General features: G+C 41.1%; 1 protein-coding gene across 1 annotated transcript in view; it reads right to left on the reverse strand.

The window, feature by feature from the left end:
* Nucleotides 1-4,250: 4,250 nt before the first annotated feature.
* The window catches only part of plcl1 (phospholipase C like 1), a 91,439-nt gene continuing 74,039 nt past the window's right edge, over nucleotides 4,251-21,650 (reverse strand). The window contains exons 8-12 of the mRNA XM_076746506.1: nucleotides 19,855-20,217; nucleotides 15,450-15,653; nucleotides 11,585-11,660; nucleotides 10,795-10,904; nucleotides 4,251-9,689 (exon numbers count right to left, since the gene is read on the reverse strand). Of these exons, the coding sequence (XP_076602621.1) occupies nucleotides 9,498-9,689; nucleotides 10,795-10,904; nucleotides 11,585-11,660; nucleotides 15,450-15,653; nucleotides 19,855-20,217 (945 nt within the window). The 3' untranslated portion in view covers nucleotides 4,251-9,497. The remainder of the gene's footprint in view (nucleotides 9,690-10,794; nucleotides 10,905-11,584; nucleotides 11,661-15,449; nucleotides 15,654-19,854; nucleotides 20,218-21,650) is intronic.

The raw sequence follows: 21,650 nt of genomic DNA on the forward strand, positions 1-21,650 counted from the left end.
GCAGCGGCAGTTGAATAGGCCATGTGACTGTCCATGCAGCACGCTTCCTCCTCAAAATCATCAGGACTTGAATCTTTTCACTTTATTTTGTTAGTTTAACTCTTCATTAGTGACTTCTGAATGTACTTTTTGTCCAAAATTAGAATATCAACCATCACCTCCATAAACATGAAATCACATGATTGTGACATGAGCAAGAATAACTGTAAATTATAAAGTCAACAGATAAGGTGTTGTCAGTAAATTATTTTGTTGCAGACACGCTGAGGTGTATTTTGCACTAGTTTTGATTAGTAACTTGCTGATTGCAAAATTGATTGTAGCTTTTTAGCTCTTCCAGCATAACTACCACTGGTAGTTTATATTATATTATATCATCCCATGACTTCAGCTTGATGACAAGTTTAACCCTTGTATACTCTTGGGGCCCTGACTGGAATAACATATGACTGGAATGCATAATGACATTAAATTCCCTAACATGAAATGTGTGCTGTTAAAGACAGAGGCATGTTGAGTGTGAGCATTAGAAAAAATCCCTCTAGCTAGGCACCATTTCTCCATCCATCAGTAAATAAAATATGTGACAGCACATACGCTGCTTACCGTTACCTCATTGAATGTTAAAGTAGTCCTCCCACTTTATGCATTTATGTAATGTGATCAAGATTAAATTATTCAATAACATTCATTCATTCATTCATTCATTCATCTTCTATAACGACTATCCCTTTTGGGGTTGCAGGGGGGCTGGAGCCTATCCCAGCTATTATTCAATAACAATTTGTTCAATTTCAAATCAACGAGAGATAATCAAAACTGTCAACATATGTACACACACGTGGACTTCAATGTGCCCTGTATACAATGGTAAGTAGGTCTCATGTATCTACAGAATGTATGGACAGAAGTTATGGTCAAAATGGCAGTGTGCATGAATGGACTGAGGGCAGACTGGAGTCCATGCAAACACAGCATCCACAGTGTGTATTTAGGGGTGAGTCCACAAGTTGTGAGATGAAACAACAAACTATGTGCTGCTTTGTTTCTTAGCAATAGCTTAGCTGTCCCAACTGTTAAACTTGGAGGAGGTCCAGAGTCTTCAAGACCTTTCCTGTCATTGTCATAACTCTCCACTGGGTGGAGCTGTTCAGGAGTCACTGGACTAACACTGTGTTTTGTCTGACTCAGTTTCATGGAAAATTTCAACAATGCTGCAGTTTAAATGAAGATTAGAGACAGAGATTCAAAGTGTTCTTCTCAGCATCTGTTGGTGTCAGACTGTGTCTTACTGGAAAAGGATCATCTTTGAACATTTCTGTTTGAATTGTGGTCTGAAAGAACAATCCCCATGTTATTCACTAATCACCTTGACATTTCTAGTTTCACTGATGGAGTCTATTTATTGTGTGTTCGCCTGTGGCTTCATAACTCTTTTAGGTCTATAAATGTTTGTTTTGTTTTTTATTCAAATTTAAATAATTGATCCTGTGGGACCAAAACATTGTTACTTCATGTTAGGCCAGCCAGTGATTGTTGTCTTTGGCTACTAGTGTGTTCATGACAAATATGAGCACAATACATGTTATTTTATGGTGGGACATCTTCATTTGTGAAATCCTTCATTAAAAATAGAAGTAGGACTGCTCTTTCCTCCTTATTTAGATTAGTTTATATATTTCCTAAAGACTCAAGCTCTCCTGTCTTTAAAGGCTCACATTTCTTGTTATGTTTTAGTGTTCTTGAAGGCAGAGACAGAAAAAAATCATAAATGTTTGGGGTTTTTGTTTGTTTGTTTGTTTGTTTGTTTGTTTGTTTGTTTGATTGTTTGATTGTTTGATTAATTGCAGTGAAATCTATAAATCTTTCTTTCAGTTCCGACTTATAGTGAGGATTTCCATGAGTTCAAACATCAGGCTGACTGTGAGACTAAAACATACTTCATGTTTTGTAAAAGCAGTTTTTAGGCTGAAGATGCTGTTAACTAGAGATGATCACATTAACCTTTTCAAATGCTTTAAGGTGGAATAGTTTGACATTTCAACTTTTTTATTATAGCTGCTTGAACACAGTTTCGGCTCCACATCCAAAAAACTCTTTAAATGTACTGGTAACCTTTGAAAGTTTAAACTGAAATTTCTTCTCTGTTACATTAAAGCAATTATTAATTAAAGAGTTAACTAATCTACACAGGTAAAAGTCAGAGAAGGTTATGGTAGATGGACTGTATTTTTTCTAGTCTGACGACCACTCAAAGTCTATATTCATCCATTTGTTTGGTAGCTAAGCCACCTGCTCATTACGAGCGCTATCCATTCATGCACACCAATGACACAGCATACTGGGGTTCAGCATCTTGCCCAAGGATACTTTGACATGTTGACCGAGGGATCGAACCACTGACCTTCTGATAGGTGGATGACCGCTCTATCTCCCGAGCCATTATGAAAAAACAAAGTCTGTGAACCTGAAGATAAAGTGGAGACTATTTTCTATGACTGACCCCCCTCAGCCTTAAAGTGGAATTACGCAGTTGAATACTTTGAGGGTTTTGTGGATATGTGTAGAAGATTTTAATCAAATAACAACAAATGAAGAAGGATTGACAATAAAACACTGATCTTCCATTATCTGAAGCACTGGGAGATACATAGGAGAAAGCATTTCAGTCAGGAGAGACTTCATTTAAGAGTGACTAAATAACTGCGTTTGACATGGTGCACAGTAAAGTTGATGCCAGAGCTGTACAGGAAGGGTTGAGGGGAAATGGGTGGAGATCTGTGAGGATGAGATGTGGTGAAGGACCTCTGATGAGTTCATCTGAAGGATCCCTGGGTGCTGGATGTGATGAGAACTGGAGATTGATGGGGTGGAGGAGGGTCACATCGATTTTTCACTGAAATGACAGCTGACAGCAGCAGAGAGTAGAACAGTTTTAAAGTATGACAGCAATGACAGAACAGCAGGTTAGATCAGCAGACAGACTCAATACCCTCATTGACAGAGGGGAGAGAAAGTGACTGAATGGTTAAGTATAAAGATAGTCTTTCTGGTTGAACTTCCGCGGAGCTAAATATGTGATATATGACCTGAATCATTTTGTGCAGTAAAAGTAAAATGACTATAAATCTAAAATACCACAGGTGTTCACATGGACTGAAACTCACATGCTCCGGCAAATTTGATGAAACCCACACAACACTTCAAAGACCAAAAAGAGGTCATGAGTTTATTAAGGAAGCACAACACAATCCACTTATTTAGTCATCCTTTGCACAAATTGATATTCATCACAATTAGCACAGAGCACCAGAGACACCTGTCAGTATAACAAAACCAACAGCAGCACAAACTGCAGCCTGCAGACCCATTAAATTGACTTTTTCAGCATAATCTGAACATTATAATGAAGGTGGGATTTCTTGCAGGACAGCTGTAAAAGACTGAGTTAGGTGTAGCTAGGTGCACCTAATAGACTGGCATTTAAATCATATCAAGTTTTTAAGCTCAACATCTTAGTTCTTAATAGTCCAGGCAGCTTGTGGAAAATAAGGTGTCAAAGTTATCATTATGCTGCTCATCTCATTTTGAGGTTGTAGATGCAAGTTGTGAACATTAGTGGCTCTTTTTCACAGCAGACATTTTGACTTGTCATAGGGAGAGCAGTGTTACTGATCTGACATTCATGATGGCTCCGTTCTGTTCAAATGTCCCAATGAGCCAATAACAGTGTGACAGTGATCCAGCATGCACAATATCCTGAAACTGAAACAGCTAAATGGAATTCAGCCATCAGTTATGATGTATTTATTTACATCTGTGCTTTTCTTACTATGACATGTCAAAATGTCTTCCGGGAAAAGGCCTATCAGACTGCCAGTTAAAAAAAAAAAGTCAACAAAAGCTGATAATAGATCTTTGACTTTTACTCATTTATAAATATAGTTAGCTGCAAATGATGAAAGCTAAACCTATTTAGATTTAATAAGGGATTATTTATACAGTCTATGAAAGGAAATCAAAAGGTTTCAGATTTGATGAGCAAATTCAGTATTGGGTCCAGATTCAGTAAAATGTAATTGAAACCCAACTGTCACTGTCAATAAAGGTATAAAGGTTGTAACCAGTGGAGTGTGTGAGTGGAACAGTACAACTGGAACTGTGAGCCTGAAAGAGCCTGAGATTACACATAGAGACATGAGCTTTGGGACAGAGACACAGTGTAAGACGAAGTAGAGGCCACACGAGGATTTGGTCAGGAAAAGATAACTTTATTTAGTCTGGGGTACACGCTCTTGTTATATTTGATTACTTGTCAGATAGAAAACACAGTAGCTTTTCAAAATAAAAGCAAAGTCCATTTAATTAATTATATTTATTTCTGCTTTTTAAAACACACTTCAATAAATATTTTTCTCCTTTTGGTCTTTTTTTTTTTTATTTTTTTTACTATTTTACAAAAACATACAGTGACTGTAAGAACAGTTGAGGGAACAACACTGAATTAAAGGTCAGCGGTGTAGACACAGGCCAACACAGACACTGCAGATGCCACGGGTAATACAGAACTGAAAGTACCTGACCTGTACACATTTCCAAGTGTTTTACACCACTTTGTCCACATCACCATGACAGGTATAAACAACTCTCTAATTTTTCAAATTAATGTTAAGCACTATTTGACCACTGGTCTGCAAAGACAGGTAGTATCACACACTGAAGAGCACAGAGAGAGCTAGCTCTAAGTTAAGACACATGGGTAACAGAGATACAGTGCATCCCAATGCAACAACCTGCTGTTTAGCATGGATCTATCTCCCACTCCCATCCACCAAACTCAAAACTTAAAATTGTATCACAGTGAGAAACAGAGCTTTACACACATCTGTTTCACTTTTAAAGGTATAAAGGGAAGTCAGGAAGTCCACACTACAGGGATCAGTGTGCAGAATTGGGTTACAAATGAGATACAATTTACTGAACATCATAGTAAAACACTGCAGTGAGTGGCTGGCTGCAGTGCCGTTTGCAGAGGTAAACATATCATCAGGTAAGACGAGTGCAGTGACGTATGAAGCAGAAGCTGTGAGAGTCCTAAACCCTACTTTAGAATGTTTAAAGGATCATACTGGTGTTTCTGCAAGTTTACTTTATTTACTACAAATCATGTATGTTTTGCCTAACTGCTCACTGGTTTCCAAATCTTGCTTGACCCAGTTGATCCACCACAGTGAACATTATGCACAGTTTCATTTTTATGGAGGATATATAATCTTTGCGCACTAATGCAATGAAAAGCATGGATCAGTTTGCAAACACTGTGGGGAAGTCATGAGCTGATGAGAAGCTCAGTCAGACAGTGTTGCATTGATGAGCGCTATTGTCAGAAATTCAGACCTCGACAACAAACAAAAAAATGGACGGTGACAAAAGAAGTTTGGTATCTACAAAGAACAGGGACTGTTTTTCAACGCATATCACAAAAATTGTGTTGCGTCACCACAATATGATATTGTAAAAAAAAAAAAAAAAACTAAACCTGTGCAAAATGTTTACTGAATGGATTCACTTTAAACAAGCTGACTTGACTGACATTAACTGAAACCAATAGCTGCCTGGAAGGTATAAAAGCACATTCGATGTATTCATTTCAAATACAATGCTATGTTTTGCTATTACAAGTATACAGTAAATAATTCAAAGTAAGAAGGTTAAAGCATGCAGAAACACAGGTATATTCCTTCTAGCTCAAGCCCCACAAATGAGAGGCTCAGGTGCTGTATCCTCCTGAAGCAATGCAAAGGTCGTCTCCACTCAAATAACAAGCTGCCGTTTTTCTCGGTTATTACATGATGCTTTCATGTAACGCAGCAGCACAGTCATCACCGTCTACCATTGATCTTCTTTGTTAGAACAATGTTTACCTAATGAATTATTCTGAGAATGAGGTTTAAATTAACTACAAGAGATCTAATTACCGAAATCTGAGCCCTCGACCCCTTATGTTCATCTATTAAGGTCAGGCCTGCGGCCTCCATTTTCACTGTATCTCCTCAGGTACGGTGAGTCCCATGGCCTGCTTGCTCTTTGACCCAGTTGTACTCCCCGTGTCAGCGGGCATGTAAACCGGACACAGAAAGCTAATACTGTGGGTTGTTTTACTGGAGCTGATGCATCATTAATGCAGAGGGATCCTCCCTGCAGGTAAGCAGATCTCGCATAGAGACACCTCCTGTGGTCATATGAAATCTGTTGTTTTCATGCACTTGAGCCTGCCTTGAGGGGCAGTGGAGATCCTCAAAGAAGCTGTGGAGGCTGCTATCTGCTTCAGTGCAGCGAAGAGGAAATATGGCAAATAGCTTGGCAATGAGTGTAAACCAGTTTGCATCATCAGGCCAGGAATTGGGGCACCATGGTATCATGACAGACATACGCACACCAGCATATACACACACCCCAGGGCCTCCAGTGAGTCAGAAGGTTATTAATAGACCAAAACAGCAGGTGCTGTCACTCTGTCTATTGCTCACAGCCAATTATGAAGCTCTGCAGGTGTGCCCAGCCAACCACACATGCAATGAAAAGTTAATCCAATATCAGTCCCTTCTTCTACTCAGCTTCAACCTTTGCTCTCTCTTCAATATATGTCTTCTACTTTTAGAAGCGTATGCCTTCTCTGAGACAAACATACACAAAAAAACACTCACATAGAAATGTTATTAGGTCAACCTCCTCCTGTGGCTATGACTCAGTACATCAGCTCTCTTACTCCCTAACCTGGAGCCTCCGGAAGAGCAGCAAGAACAACAGCATGGAGAAACATGGAGGTATAAAAGAGGTTAATAGTACTAAAAAAGGAAAGGAATGTGTAGATGGACAAAACAGTGTCATTCAGAACATACAGTAGTCCTGCACAAGCACTTAAGAGGGGCAGAACAAAACTCAGTGTCACAGCCATGTTTCAGTGTTTCTCATTACATCCTGTCTACTGCAAAATGCCACCAGCTGGGTTGAGCAGCTGGGGAGCTGTTACAATGTTAAGCTGTGATCGCCGTCCGTCATCGGTCCACCTTCCTGCCTCCGTCAAAGGGCAGGATAAACATTCAAAATGTCTTCCATTCCTAAGTTCCCTCAAGTTGCCCAGTGACCGCACGCCTGCTTTGTTCAGACTGTTTGTACTGTCAGCTGGAGTAGATTTAGATACCATTACACTTGTTCAAACTCCTGTGGCCCACTAGATTACGAATACTAGTGAATCAAATTGAACCTTTTCAAACATTCCTGCCTTAGTCTTTTCTCATAACATCAATCTTATCAGATGAAAACATTTTATCTCTTTGGGACTGAGAAAACAGCCTTGTATAAGATGGATGATGATGCATTTTTGGCATTATCCAAAAGGTTCTGGACATCCAACATACCATTTTGTTCACCACAGAATAGAGACATGTGACAATATTCAAGGAGGTAAATCTTATCTGGTTAGCTTAGTCCTGTGTGCTGCTTAGCTTCACTTTTGTCAATTTTGGTTCAAACACAGCATTACAAGATACAAGAATACAAGTACAAAAGCTGAGTTAAAAGAACAAGAATCAGGTGTTTTCCTGCGTTAAGAAGAAACACACAGTTACACTCAAAGGCCTTGAGGAACGCCATCACTGACAGGTAAGTACAACTATGAGCCAAGATCAGTAGCACCTGCTAGGCACCATTTTTGTACTTGTTTTCATACACATTTCTAGGTGTCACTGAGCTATGAAGTTAGTTATATTGTTTTCAGTCCTTTAATCAGTACACAGTGAGTTAAACAGCCTCACTGGCTTTCTTAAAACTTACCACTATTATTATTGCTACATCAATAGAGAGTTCTTCATCAATGCTGCAGGAGTCTGTTCTTTCTACACACACGCATGCACAGACTCTGAGCACCCATAACCCCACATGTCTGTGCAGTGAGGTTATGTGATCCACACAGGTGCTACAGCAGACATGTAGTACTACAGTATCAATACGCATCCACAACTTCTCCAATTACTGTGTCCCTTTTCCACTACACTGTATTCCTCATGTTTCAGCGGTCGCCTCTCCAAGTGAACATGACAGACTCAAAGGTGCTCAGGCTGAGATAAGACCCTGTGTGTGCAAGCTGCCGCTGGTTATTTTACACACGACATGAATATAGCAGTTAGATGAGGACATGTGTGTATGCTCTCAATCTTTACGTATTCTGGTTAAGGTTTAGAAAGTGTACAAATCCTCAGAATCTGCCAAATACGAATACACCTCTGATGGGTCCTCGTGGGTGTTTTGCATGTCAACTAATCTGTGGAGTTATTTCAGGGTAAAGGCCTTTAAACAGACCAGACGAGAGCTCCAGAGCTCAGCTTCTGCTACGAGATTATCTGGAAAGAACTGACACAGCCAATTAGATAAATCAGCAGATGTTTCGATCAATGTGACCTTCCACCTCTCCAAACTCCCAAACCTCATTAATAACTGTTGATAATGATGATGATGTCTAGTTTTCATCTGAAATTCAGTGAGCAATGGATTTTCTCTGATAGCTTAGGAGAAATTCAGAACACCCGCCTTGTTTTTCACGTTTGAAGACCAAAGAGAGCCCAGCTATGGATGCTTTCGGCCGATCAGGTACTGAAAAAAGTTCATGTTGCCATCCGTCTTTATCCAAGTCATCCTTGGCCATCCTAATTTGACTACCTCTTTAGGACTGAGGGTTTTTCTTACGTTAAGCTACTTCAAAAGTTCAACTGCATTAACTATGGTTACATCAAAAAACAAAAGCAGAAGTACCATAAAACACTTGTGAGTTTTAAAAAAGTCGTAAGTGTGTCTTGTTTTTGTGGGTCACAACCTGCAAAGGCACACGCACACACACAGGTAATCTTTATGCCTTCCCAAGGGACAAACTAAAATGCCAAGGCAGAGAAAAACGTGTCCCCTCAGCTCTACAGCCCCTCCACTTTGCATTCTACCTCTGAAATGAAACACCAACAGGACTGTAAACGTCAGCTCTGACCCAGCCCCGCTGTCACAGATTATTCAGGTGTGTATGATTCCTCTCTAATGAGGAAAACCTGTAGAGTTACAATGTTAAGTCACACATCTTCTCTCAGTTAAATAAGCAGGAGCCGTCACAAGTTCAGACCCGTGTGGAGTGTCTGTCTTTGCTTTTCCACCACGGAGTTATAACATTCATGAAAGCTTCTCTGCAGAATGGACCGTCAGTGATATATTGATGATCTCACCCGTAAGGCTTTAACAGATATACTGCTCTGGTCTAGGCTCATCTAGACACTTACTGCATTGGATAAAGGGATAGAAAATCTCCTGTGCTGCTTCTCACACCCGCACTCTCTTAGATCACTCTCTATCATACTCTGTCATATCACTCTCACATCTCCTCAGCTCTGCTGTCCCTGGTAATTACTCTGTCCACTCCCTATTTATCTTTGGCAGCATGTTGGACGGAGGGGGGGTCAGATGCGTCCGTTGCCGTGTGTGCTGCTTCTGCGGCCAGACAGAGGGTGAGAGGAGTAGTGAAGCTCAGCTGTGGAAAAGGTAGAGGAAGAGGAGGAGGAGGTGAGTCCACATGCTTCACAGGCCAGAGCCAGCTGCCTCAGGGCATCCAGGGAATCCATCTTAGCTCCACGCAGCAGATCGTTCTGACCCTGCAGCACACAGGCAAACACATGAGTTTGACTCGCATGCATTGTAAGAAATCTAAAGTGAAGCTGAGGGTGGAAATTCAGCATTTCATTCTGTTTTACAGGCTAGCTGGGATTGTTTCCTGGGATGTGTTTAGCAGGAGGCTAGTTCTGAACAACTGCAGAAATCTTTAGCAACTGACTTACAGCTGCAGTCACTGATTTTTTTTTTGTGGGCAATGGAAAAGGTGTTTCTGTCCACCTGACAAATGCATGTCTCCTTTCAGCTCTGGTTTTGGTTTCCACCAAACTGTGAAAAAAATATCTGACTCTTCAGCTGCTAGATGTTCAACTTTGTGTACCAATTAGGTGCTAACTCTGTCTGCATGCTGCTTTGTGCTGGGCAGGTAGTGTACAGAACCTCCTCTGGTTGGCAAGAGCAGATCAGCAGGATGGAAAACCAAAACAATGAGCTTTAAGAGGCTAAACAGCTCAGAGAGTGCGGAGAACTGCACAGTCAGATGGTTCTTCTTTCTTTCATATTACACTGTCATTTGTAGCCATTGTTAAGCGATTATAGCAAATTTATTCAAGTTTTAGAAAATCATATTTCAGATAACTAAGTCCTGAAAATCTTTAACTACACTTCAACCAAAGCTAACAGAGTGATGCAGTGGTTGGACATGTCAAAGTGTGATTCATTCAAAAACGGATGTCAAAGGGCAATAAGGGCAATAATAAAGCATCTAATTGAGTAATGGAAAGAATAAATAACCATGTGCAATTTACAATGACAGACTGCTATTAGCTTTAGCTGAACCATGGAGTGAGCTTGTACCTCTTTATTACAATTTCACTCTGCATGGAAAGCTGCAGTTGTGCGTCCACTGCTGTACTTTTGAGTTACATGAACAGCAAGTGAAACATAAGAATAGACTGTAAAAGGGTTGAAGTCTCTTTTAAAAAGAAGAAGATATGTACATCCTAATTTATGAATTCAATTTAAAATTACAGAACACAATCAGCTTCTTGAGTCTCAGACATGTCACAAGTACCAGAAATGTGAAGTGTACGAAAAAACTAAACTGACAGATATTTATCTGCCACCTATCAAGCACGATCTGAGTACCTTGAGCACAGTGATGTTCCAGGTGAAACTCTCCACAGCTTTGCTTAGTTTGCGTCCTTTCAGTCCCTCCTTCTCCCCAAGCCGAGAAAGATCTTCATGGAAGTCCATGCCTGCAAAACAAACACAAAGAGGAGCTTTGCATGGGTTTAGATGGGGATTCAAATTCAAGGTTGTGACTAACGCCAAATGTCTAGGGGCAAGTGTCAACAACATGTCTTGATGGGTTGGTTGTACCATCCTTCATGACATTTACACTGACCGTCAAAGGTCAGGAGATTTCTAAGGCAGTGAGAGGATCTAATAATACAGAGGCTTGGCTGTGGAGTTGCCTGCCTTTTCACTGTAAATACTTGCTGCACACATACTGGTTCATTACACTGGAAAATCCAAAATATTCATGCAAAACAGAAGTGCAGCGTGTTATGAGTGCTATTTTTTTGTACAGCATTTCAAGCAGAGATACTTACTGCAGTTTTTTTTTTTTTTAATGTTCGTCTTAAAGGATCCTTATTTCAAAAGGTACAAACATGACAGCACATTGTTTTTTCTTATTAGTCCATATCAACATGTGAGAGTGTAAAATCACCAGCAAGTACTGTATCTACACTTGTAATGTTGTTTACTCACAGACTCATTCTCTGAGGACTCACCCTCATTAAGTTCTGTTAGATGTTCACATCAGAATTGCTCATGTGGTGAATTTTTATGACATCCTGTACTGTAGTCATTTCATTCATCACCTCATGTCAGCTCATTCAGCTATTCAGCCATCTCTCACTGTGCTCTTTACCTTCTCTCTGCACCTGGGCGATCCTCTCCTGAACAGCATCTGCATTCTCTATCAGCTGTTTCTGGGCGGCAATCATCTGAACGGAAAGGAAGAAAGTTTGTGTTCAACTTTTCCAGCTATTTATAAAATCAATGCTGTGAAGGCAAGAACTGTTCAAACCCAAAGAGCTTTATGTCAAAGGAGTGTTGTAGCTTCCAAAAATACACTATATATGGTATGTCAGGCTGAGAGTGAGGGAAATGTGTATCGAATGATTTATTTCATATAATGGTGCATCCATAACATACATCAGAGCTAAAATGATAATTCAATTACTCGAAGAGATTGACACAAAATTTATCAGCTATTTTGATGATTGATTTACCAGTTAAGTGATATTTAAAAGGGGTTCCAGCTTCCCAAGAGTAGGAGTTTTGACAGTTGGTCAGACAAAGCAAATTAAAATCATCACCATGGATTTTAGGAATCTCTGATTTCTCTCTGTTTTAACTACTGTCTTACATTTTACGGACCATTATTGATACTACTCTGATGTAGCTGTCCATTATGTGCTTTTTCTTTTCTAGCAAAAAGTGACACCCAGGAGCGCAGTGACATCGCCACAAAAAAGTCCACCTGAAGTGAGTTAAGTTCAGACCAGAATTAGTCTCAGATAGTCCAGCTGTCACGAGAGTCAGACAGGCTCTAAACAAGCCAACAGGCTGTAAACAAGCCAACAGTGTATTTAGATTATCAACATCACTTTGATTGGAGGTGAAACCAACAGTGCGTTCTGCCAAAAGGTTGATAATTGTCCACTAAGTGCAGTCAGTCACAGTTGAACCAGCAAGTCAGTGTGAACTATGATGGATGTCATCCAGGTCATGGTGATCCAAGGAGGCTTGAATCATGTGCGGGATTACAGGTGTAACAGTTTGTCTTTATGTTGTTGCTGGGTTTGAAAAACATAGGGATGCAGTGCTTGCTGAAAATCCTCCGGAGTTACTCACATACTCCAGACACGTATGGAATGTTATTGCGTTTGTTCTGTTTTTCTACACCACCCGCAGTGTTGGTGTTCTGTCAGGATCTTGTGGCTGTTTCCCTGAACTCCGGAGCAGTAGTGAGCCACTGGTTTGGATATGTGAGACAACACATGAGTCAAAATCGAAGCTCAGAGGGTGCAAGCTTTCACAGAACACTTAAACTCAGTGGACAGTAACATCAAGTTCACACGAAGGGACGTCAGGAACAACAGCTTGGTCTTCTGGACTACACACAACTGAGCTACGCTGGAGTATACAGGAAACCCCCCCAAACACAGACCAGTACTTACCCTTTGTTTCTTACCACACACTGGAGCATAAGCTAGGAGCTGTCGGGATGCTGCAACACAAACACTGCATCCCTGTGTTTTTCAAACCCAGCATCACACTAAGACAGGAGCTTTCCACCTGAAAGACCTCACAGCCTAGCATAAGAACAGCAATCTAGTGTATACAGTCCAGCACAGAGAGAACTGCATCAACCTGTGTATCAGGGAAACTTAACAACCATTGAACAAATGCACAGCTCAACACAGGAAGGCCAACTCCTCAGGTCAAGACCCACCAGTTTACCTCCACCTGGACAATCAGGAACACTCATTCATTCAGATACGGAGGACAGATGGTTTGAAAGAGGAGTGACAAAGGCTATTTATGTAAAAACAGAAAAACCGTCCTTCAACAGAGGAGGGGGTCGACGACACCACTTATCACCCACCTACAACGCTGTCCTTTCATGCCTCTCAGGAGATTTAACAGTGTTTCACGGTTGGCCTCATGTGACATCCTGAATGACTGTTGTTCTCACAGCCAGCCACAGCCAAGTGGTTTCAATGACCATGATAATGACCTCACAGAGGTTAAATACCGGGACTCCCCACCAGCCAGTTAGAACAGAAGAAGCCCTTTGAATGACAGGTGAAATGTTTTCAAGTTTCTGCAACCAATCACATAGTTTGCTATGCTGGTCAGCCAGCATCGCAGACTTTTGTTACGAATTTGACAATTTAACCCAAACCCTACAGTTTAGCTCCCTTGGGGCACTGCTCTTTCACTGTGCTGCCTTACTTCTTTTTAGTGATGTCATCAGATCTCAGAAATTAACTTGGTGAGTAAAATGTAATTATTAGTAATGGCCAAAACTAAAAAAACATAAGTTGAAATATCAGAATTTGCAGGTTAAGTGAAACACAAAAACACAAGCAGCACTGATTTGAATGCTGATACAGTAAGAATCTCTTTATCAATTAAGAAGCATACGGACGCAAGCACAGAAGACTAGCTACATGGCAGCAGAAAAGAGAAGGGGGGGGGGGTGAGTGTGTAATGACTAAGCCTTGTGTGTGCCCGGAAAGGCTGAAGAGGTGTGTATGTATGACGCAGATCACACCAACTGTGGCTTCATGGCACTGACCTGCCAGGCTCACATTTGCTGGATTCACACTCAAACATCATCCGAGCCACTGACATGCAGAAACAGAAAGCGATGATCAGAAAAAAAAAGCAGTCTCTATACTGAGGTGTGTGTAGGTGTACTGGCTGAGTGCTGAAACAAGTGGGCGAGATTCGTCCTGATCTGATGCAAGAGGGGATCGAGTAGGAGGAGACACAGCTGGTAGTCAGGGTGTGTGTGTGTGTGTGTGTGTGTGTGTGTGTGTGTGTGTGTGTGTGTTTGACGAGGAGTGTGGGTGACTGTTTCATGCATGTCACCACAGAGTGTCTTTCTGCATATTTAATGCCTTAGGACAGATTTGCACGTGGGTATGCGTGTGCACACTCTGTCATACAGTGTCGGGCATCACTAAACCAAACTTTAAACTTTCAGAATCAATTTTGACCAAACTTGAGAGAACTTAGCAACCAACCTCTGAGTAAACTAAGCTAATGAATTTGCATTTGGTGTAATTATTAATCTATTTTCAAGGTGAGCACAAAGAATAGAGAGACCTGCCACTGCATTATGAAACAGGCCACTTCAAAGCCTTAAAATGATGATCGCTGACATTATTGTAGATTTTTAGCCACAGTAGCAGCGTGGCTCTTGGTGTGGCAATGTTGACAGACAGTACTTAATTTGCGCTAATTCACAAATGCTTTTAACTTGCTAAGATGGCAAATATGTTAAACATTTTCAGCATGCTAGCACTAAATGAAAATGAACACTTTAGTCCAGACTCAAATATGCTAACAATTACAAAAAAGTACTTTATGTTGAATGCTAATTAGCAAATGTTAGCTTTTTAACTAGCCAAACTACGATGGTGAACATGGTAAACATTATATCTGCGAAACAACAGCTTGTTGACATTGTCACTGTGAGCATGTTAGCATGCTGTCATTAGGGTTTAGCTGGAACAAACACTGTGATTGACTCTGGTGTATGTGGGATTGCCCATGCAATCAACAAACATGTTGCCCAGTGCTACGTGTGCCTTGATGTGTTTTTAATTTTTCAGGCTTTTGGAATATGTAGAATTCCATTTGGTAGGATTAAATTCATTGTTGGTTTTGGTCTGTTCAGAGTTTGTAAACAATATGAACAAATAAGAAAGGCAAAGAATACTACCAGCCTTAACATGGCACTCAAAGGTTTCTCAGCTGGAACCTTCAATGACTGATAAGCATAATGCAAGTGTGTCCATATTTGAGCTTTTTTTTTTTTTTTTACTACTAGAGAGGTCAGACGTTGAGGCCTGTTTTGAACTGTAGATTTTTTTTTCATCCTTTAAAATATGAAAGCCAAATCTGAAAACTTAACTATGTGAACAAAAGAGTGAGAAAGAAGAGACTGTAGAAGGTTTACCCTCCATCACACCTCTGTGCCTTTTCGTCATACTGACCGTGTCGTAGGCCGTGAGCAGTTTGCGTGTCGGCTCTGAGAGGCTGACCAGAGGCTCCAAACATGGGTAGCCCTCCTTCAGCACCATGCTGGCCCCCATAGTGCCCTCAGGGCTCTGCAGCCTTGTGGCCAGGCTCTGGATGCACTGCTTCAGTTTGGCCACTGTGGGGAGCCCACACTGCTCTTTGAAACTGGCAGTGGCACTCTGGCAAAAGACAAAGAAATAGAGATGAGGAGGATGAGGAGGCGAGGGAAAACAGTATTAGATTAGATATACAATTCCGGCTGTAAAATTAAGCTAGGAAAGGTCACACAAACACACACACACACACACACACACACACACACACACACACATTGGGGACATTTTATCGACTTATATTTATTTCCTGGAGACTTAACACTACCTAAACCTAACCCTAACCTTGAGCCTTCACCCTTAATGATTCATGTTATGGGAACTTGTGTTTTGTACCCATAAGGAAGGCGACTGCCCACAATGAGTGTAAACAGATGTATGTCCCCATCATGTGAGTAATACACATCCACATGCATGCCCGCACACAAACAACACACACACACACACACACACACACACACACACACACACTTCCCCTCCTTTCCCCTGTCATCTGCTGTCTCTCATGTGAATTAAATCAATATGGCAGTCATTGCCGCTTTTAATCCAGTGAAATCAGCCTTAGCTTAAGCGCATTTGGCAAAAGAGAAGACAATATGGCATAAATGTGGAACAGAAAAATCACAGCATTTAGTGTTTTTCAACTGCTGCAGGTGTGTCAGGATGCAAAACTGGGTTGGTATGCAGATTTGACAGGGGCAAAAAATATGAGTCATATGCCAATCTGCTGAAATGCTATTTTGGGTCTCTTCATCGTGAAGGTAAAAGACTTATTCTTGTTACATACAAACACAATAATGGGAACCTCTTCTGTCTAACTGAACACAATTTGCCACCTGGAAGAGTCCCAACTGGACTAGTGATTATCACGCCCCACCTGTGTGGAAGTGTGTGTGTGTGTGTGTACGACAGACATACAGCAATAGAGGCATGGTGAATAATAACCGACTGCGACAGATGAGCCCACAGCTGGACTCGTGGCAGTGAGACAGGGACAGAGAGGAGGACAGAGTTCAAATCAGAGGGAAAGGACAATGAGATTGAAGCAGGGAGATAAAAAGCCGTTTGTGAATGAGCGAATGTGTATCTGTGTAGGACTGAGTACGAGAGTGTGTGTGGGTTCAAGTGGGAGGACGATAGATTGAATTGGTGGGATCGTTTCAGGGTTGGATGATACATAAGGTGAAATGGATTTATCTCCCAATTTCAGCAATGTAGTGGTAAAGAAATTCAGCCCTGGCCTGAGACAGACCGAGCCAGAAAACTTCTTTGACAGTCCACGGTGTGCCAGCAGCCCATTGGTATTTGTTTCGGCATGCCACATAGCCACTACGCCACTGCTCAAAATAGATTTTCTTAACCAGGAAATGTTTTAAATGAATGAGCAGGAGTACTTTATGGCAATGTCGTGTGAAGAAATCTCTTGAATTCTCAAGTGACCAAATTTGCCAAAGTCAGAGATTCCCTTTTGGTTATTTAATCCATAAATCTACACTACATGACCAAAACACTATGGACACACAAACTTTATACCCATTGTGAATACTGAGTATTATGGTCATTAAATGAATTGTTCAACAGTTAGGGAAATGCGTTTGCATTCTGACTTAAAGTTTGAAGAGAAGATCAATATTACTCTTGTGTGTGCATTAAGTCTGGTGCTAGACCCAGGAGACAAATAGCTTAGCACAAACACTGTGAGCAGGAGGAAGCTGCCAGCAAGCTTGGCCAGTTCAAAAATACGTCTACCAGCAACTCTAAAGATCACTAATTAATATAGTGTATCTGAGTGGTTTAATCCATATACACACAAAAATGTACAAATATTTTGTATCATAGTTTGTACAATTTTTCATGTGGTGTTATGTGCTATAACTACTTCTTGGTGAACACCAGCTTTGACAGTGACTTCCCAGAAAGCTGTCATCACCATGGATTACAGGCAACCAGTGGAGTTCCCGCATGGATGTGTTGGGTGTATGGATAAACTGTTGTTCATCAAGAGATTGTCATGGCACACACACCTCTAAAACCACTAACTGCCCCTTCTACAAAACAACATACTTAATAGCTTTAAAGATGTTGGTAGGCCTCTTTTAACTTGCCAGACTAGTTATTTGCCCCTACTTCCACTCTTTATGATAAGCTAAGCTAACTACATCCTGACTCTGGCTCCATACTGAATACACAGAGTGGTATCAATCTCTGATCTAACTCTTGTCAAGAAAGAATACACTTATTTTCCAAAATGTCAAAGTAGTCATGCAATATGCTGCTAGAAAAGCCTCTGCCCTTCTGGTAAAGCTCTCCACAAGACTTTGGAACCTGGCTGGATTTACTCCCAGTAAGTCACAAGAGCATTAGCGAGTACTGATGTTTGGCGATAAGGCCCGGCTCACAGTCAGCGTTTCAGTTCATCCAAAAGGTGTTGGATGGGGTTGAGGTCAGGGCTCTGTGCAAACCACTTAAGTTCTTCCACACCAAACAGGGAAATCTCTCTTTATGGATCTGGCTTTGAGTACGGGGACTACTGTCAAGTTGCAACAGGAAAGGGCAGGGGTGTCCACATACTTTTGGCTACTTAGTGTATATTTAACGCATATATCTCTAAAAACAGATCAGTGAAAGATGATTCTCTTCATTTCCGCACATCATCCACCTCTGGAATGTTTGTATTCAGAGATAAGCTGGTGGGTGCTGTGTGACCAGGTTCTATTTCTGCTGGTATTTATAGATGCTTTATAATCCTCCTCCACTCTTCTTACTGAGTCTTCTTTTGTCACTGGCTCTCCTCCTCCTCTCTCTTTCTCTGTCATCTTATTCACCCTACAGAGAAATCACATGGAGTCCAAGCAGCAACTTCTGGGGCTGAAAAATGCCAAAACATGTAGTTCCTTGAATGGCCACTTGAGGCTTGCTCCAAAAGTGAGTCAGTCCCCATAGACCCCCATATTAAAATGCCCAACTTTACAGCAGAAAAAAAATGATAGCAGTCTGGTACAGAAAACAGTTTTGGTCTCTTTTGGTCTAATTTCCCCATTCACGACATATGTAGAGGGTGACATTTTATTTAACTCACTTTAAAATATATGGGCATGGCCACTAGCTACTGGCTAAAATTCTACAACCAGGCTATATTCAGCCCACCTCAGCTCCACCCACACTCCACCTCTTTGCCCTGTCTTGCCTTAGACAGAGTTTGGCGGAGTCATTCCCTAACAAAATGGCAATGAACCGGAGTCATTGTCACTGAGCTTCACAATGGCTCTTCAGAAACCTATAGGCGATGTCATGGAGACTACATCTATGTTTTACAGATTGTGATTTCAGTACGGTTATGTGAGCTACTCCAGTTAACCCACATTACCATTACCACACCTTATCAACAAAGCCTAAGAACACAAACCTCAAGGAGTTTCCCGTGCAGATAGTTTTGGTTGTATGTGCCAGTGTAGGTTTAGAGACATCTGTTTCTGAGATTTCTGTCTCTACTCCAATACAGTGAAGGTAAATGGAATTGTGTTTGTGCTGCTCAAAGTGCTGGTGATGAAAAACCTTTTCCAATAACAATGTCCTAGTTACACTGGGCAATCCAAAATCCTTACTAAACAGTTTTCACTTTCCTTTCATTTCTGTCCAAAATCTTCCAAATGAAAACTGTGGGGAAGGTGGTCAGTGGATTATCAAGCGCAGTCAGTACATTAGTTGCATCTCCCCAGTTTGGCAAGGTGATGCAATGCATGAGATGAAAGGGACAGGCGTATGCTGGTCTCCTGATGGCTGAGCTCATGGAGGCAATTAAGGTACTTCAAGTAGCAAAATGAGGCAATGTAGCATTTTTTCTGTTCATATAGAAAGTATACCAGATTTTCACCTTGAATCATTCATGTAAATTTGACTTCCGGACCATTTGTGCAGACTGTATAAACAGTCAGTCCACAGATTGTACATGTGATCTAACTAGCAATCGACAAACAGACTTGTTTGGAAGTGTGCCTGTATGAACATCACAAGAGCATTGCATATACAGCATCTACAACTAAAGTAAAACATCGGAAAAATCATGAGCAGACACGGGGCTGTGGTGGGTTGGGATGACTTTGTGCCTTAGCCCATAAAACCAAAATCATGTACATGGCTACATACCACTAGGTATCTAGGAGCTAGTATTTTTAGGATTTGGTGATGACCATTAAGTGTCCCTGCCTGGGACTGGCGGTCAAACTATGTACAGTATATTAACAGCGGCTTGATAAATCCCTCTCACCTGAGCATCCTCCCGCAGGTCAGTTGCCTCTTTGAGGGGGGCACTAGCTGTTTTGAAAGTCTCATCCACCACCTTGATGCTAGTGTGCCTCAGAGTGACGTATTCTCGTCCTCGCCTCCCTACCCTCCTCACAGACAGACCTCGTCGCTGGGCCTTCCCGCCTCCTCGTCGGTTGGTGATCGCCACATGGACAAACAGGCTGGTGTGGGGTAACGGGTCTCCTGCCATGCCCAGCAGGGGCACATTGCGGTAGCCGGGCTGAAGGCACTCAAAGGCCACGCTGTACTGGCCAATGAAATCATCTCCAATGTAGTCGTCGTCTAATACCACAAAGCGCAACAAGGCCAGCTCCGGCATGTTTACCTGGAGACAAGAAGTGAACAATGCAGTTGAAATCCATTCATGCTGCTGTGAGCCAGTACAAAACTAAAAAAATGGCCATTGAACATTTCATAGTGATGTAACTGAGACTGACATTGCTCACTTCAGCTGCCACTGAAGACTGGGATTTGTATCATTCAAATTTTCCCATTTCCCGATTCTGATCCTGGTAACTAATTCTTGTTCTCATGTACACCCAATTGTGATTTTTGTAATAAGAAAAGAAATAATACTGCCATAATGACAAAGCATTTTGTGGTCCTTTCTGGTTTACGGTATAAATATATATATTATATTATATTTATGTCTCTGTGTGTGTGCACATACTTTATGTATACTGTATGTATATATAGAGACTATATACATATATATACTATATATGTGTATATAAATATAGCACTATATAGTGACCAAACAAGTTCACATCAAGTGTTTACAACGCAGTGGATTTAGTAGTCGTTGTAGGGCTTTTGACCATATCACACCATCTTCATCAGTGGAACTAATTTGCCCCTTTCTAATGGAATTCTAGATGTTCAAGTATCATGGCTTAAAAGCTGGGGTTTGGAACCTCAGCTACAATTTTATGACAGTTGGACAACTGTTTTCTTCCCAATTACTAATTTCATGGAAAATCAAACCTATTATTTACATCTCAGAACACACAGTGCTACAGTAAATTGCATTTGCCAGAATAAACAAGCTCATTCATTTGATGATCTAGGCTTTTGAAAGTTTAATGTTTTGCCACCCAAGGAGGTGCAGATGCTCAAACAGCATTTAAATGTATCTGTACATTATTCACCTGCTCTTGATTTAGAATAATCACGTATTAGTAAGCTCTTATTAGGTGGAAAAAGATGCACTTCATTAAATGTTTACAACAGCAAAAGATGATCAATCAGTTACAAGAAGTTCAAACACCATTTCCCATTATCAAGTGTCACTCATGAAGCTAATCAAGCACGGCATTAATGTTCATTACACAGTAAAATGAAAGGAGCATCGTGGTGTTGCTGCAGAGGGAAAATGCTGGTTGAAATATTACTATTACTATTACATCTTACACACACCGTACACCTTCAGATGGCTTTACCTTCCCTTTGGCTAAAGGTTATGATTTATATGAACATTTCAAAAAAACACAACCACATATTACAAAATGTGGCATTCACGACAGAAGGTCCCCATGGGTTGGTGTACAGTAAGTGTAAACCCACTGTGACGTCACCCATTGGTTTGTGGACTAACATTTTGGAGCCTCCAGTTTTGTAGTATGGCCATCGCCACCTTGGTTCGTTGGAGCCAGAAGTGACTGTATTTGGACAAGAGGCAAGAGCTATGAAGGATATGCCTCTATTTTGATTGGATATGACTGAGAAGCTGAAGACACGATGTGGTAGCAACTTGTCAAT

Source organism: Chaetodon auriga, chromosome 13 (assembly GCF_051107435.1).
Source record: "Chaetodon auriga isolate fChaAug3 chromosome 13, fChaAug3.hap1, whole genome shotgun sequence".
Taxonomy (NCBI): Eukaryota; Metazoa; Chordata; class Actinopteri; order Chaetodontiformes; family Chaetodontidae; genus Chaetodon; species Chaetodon auriga.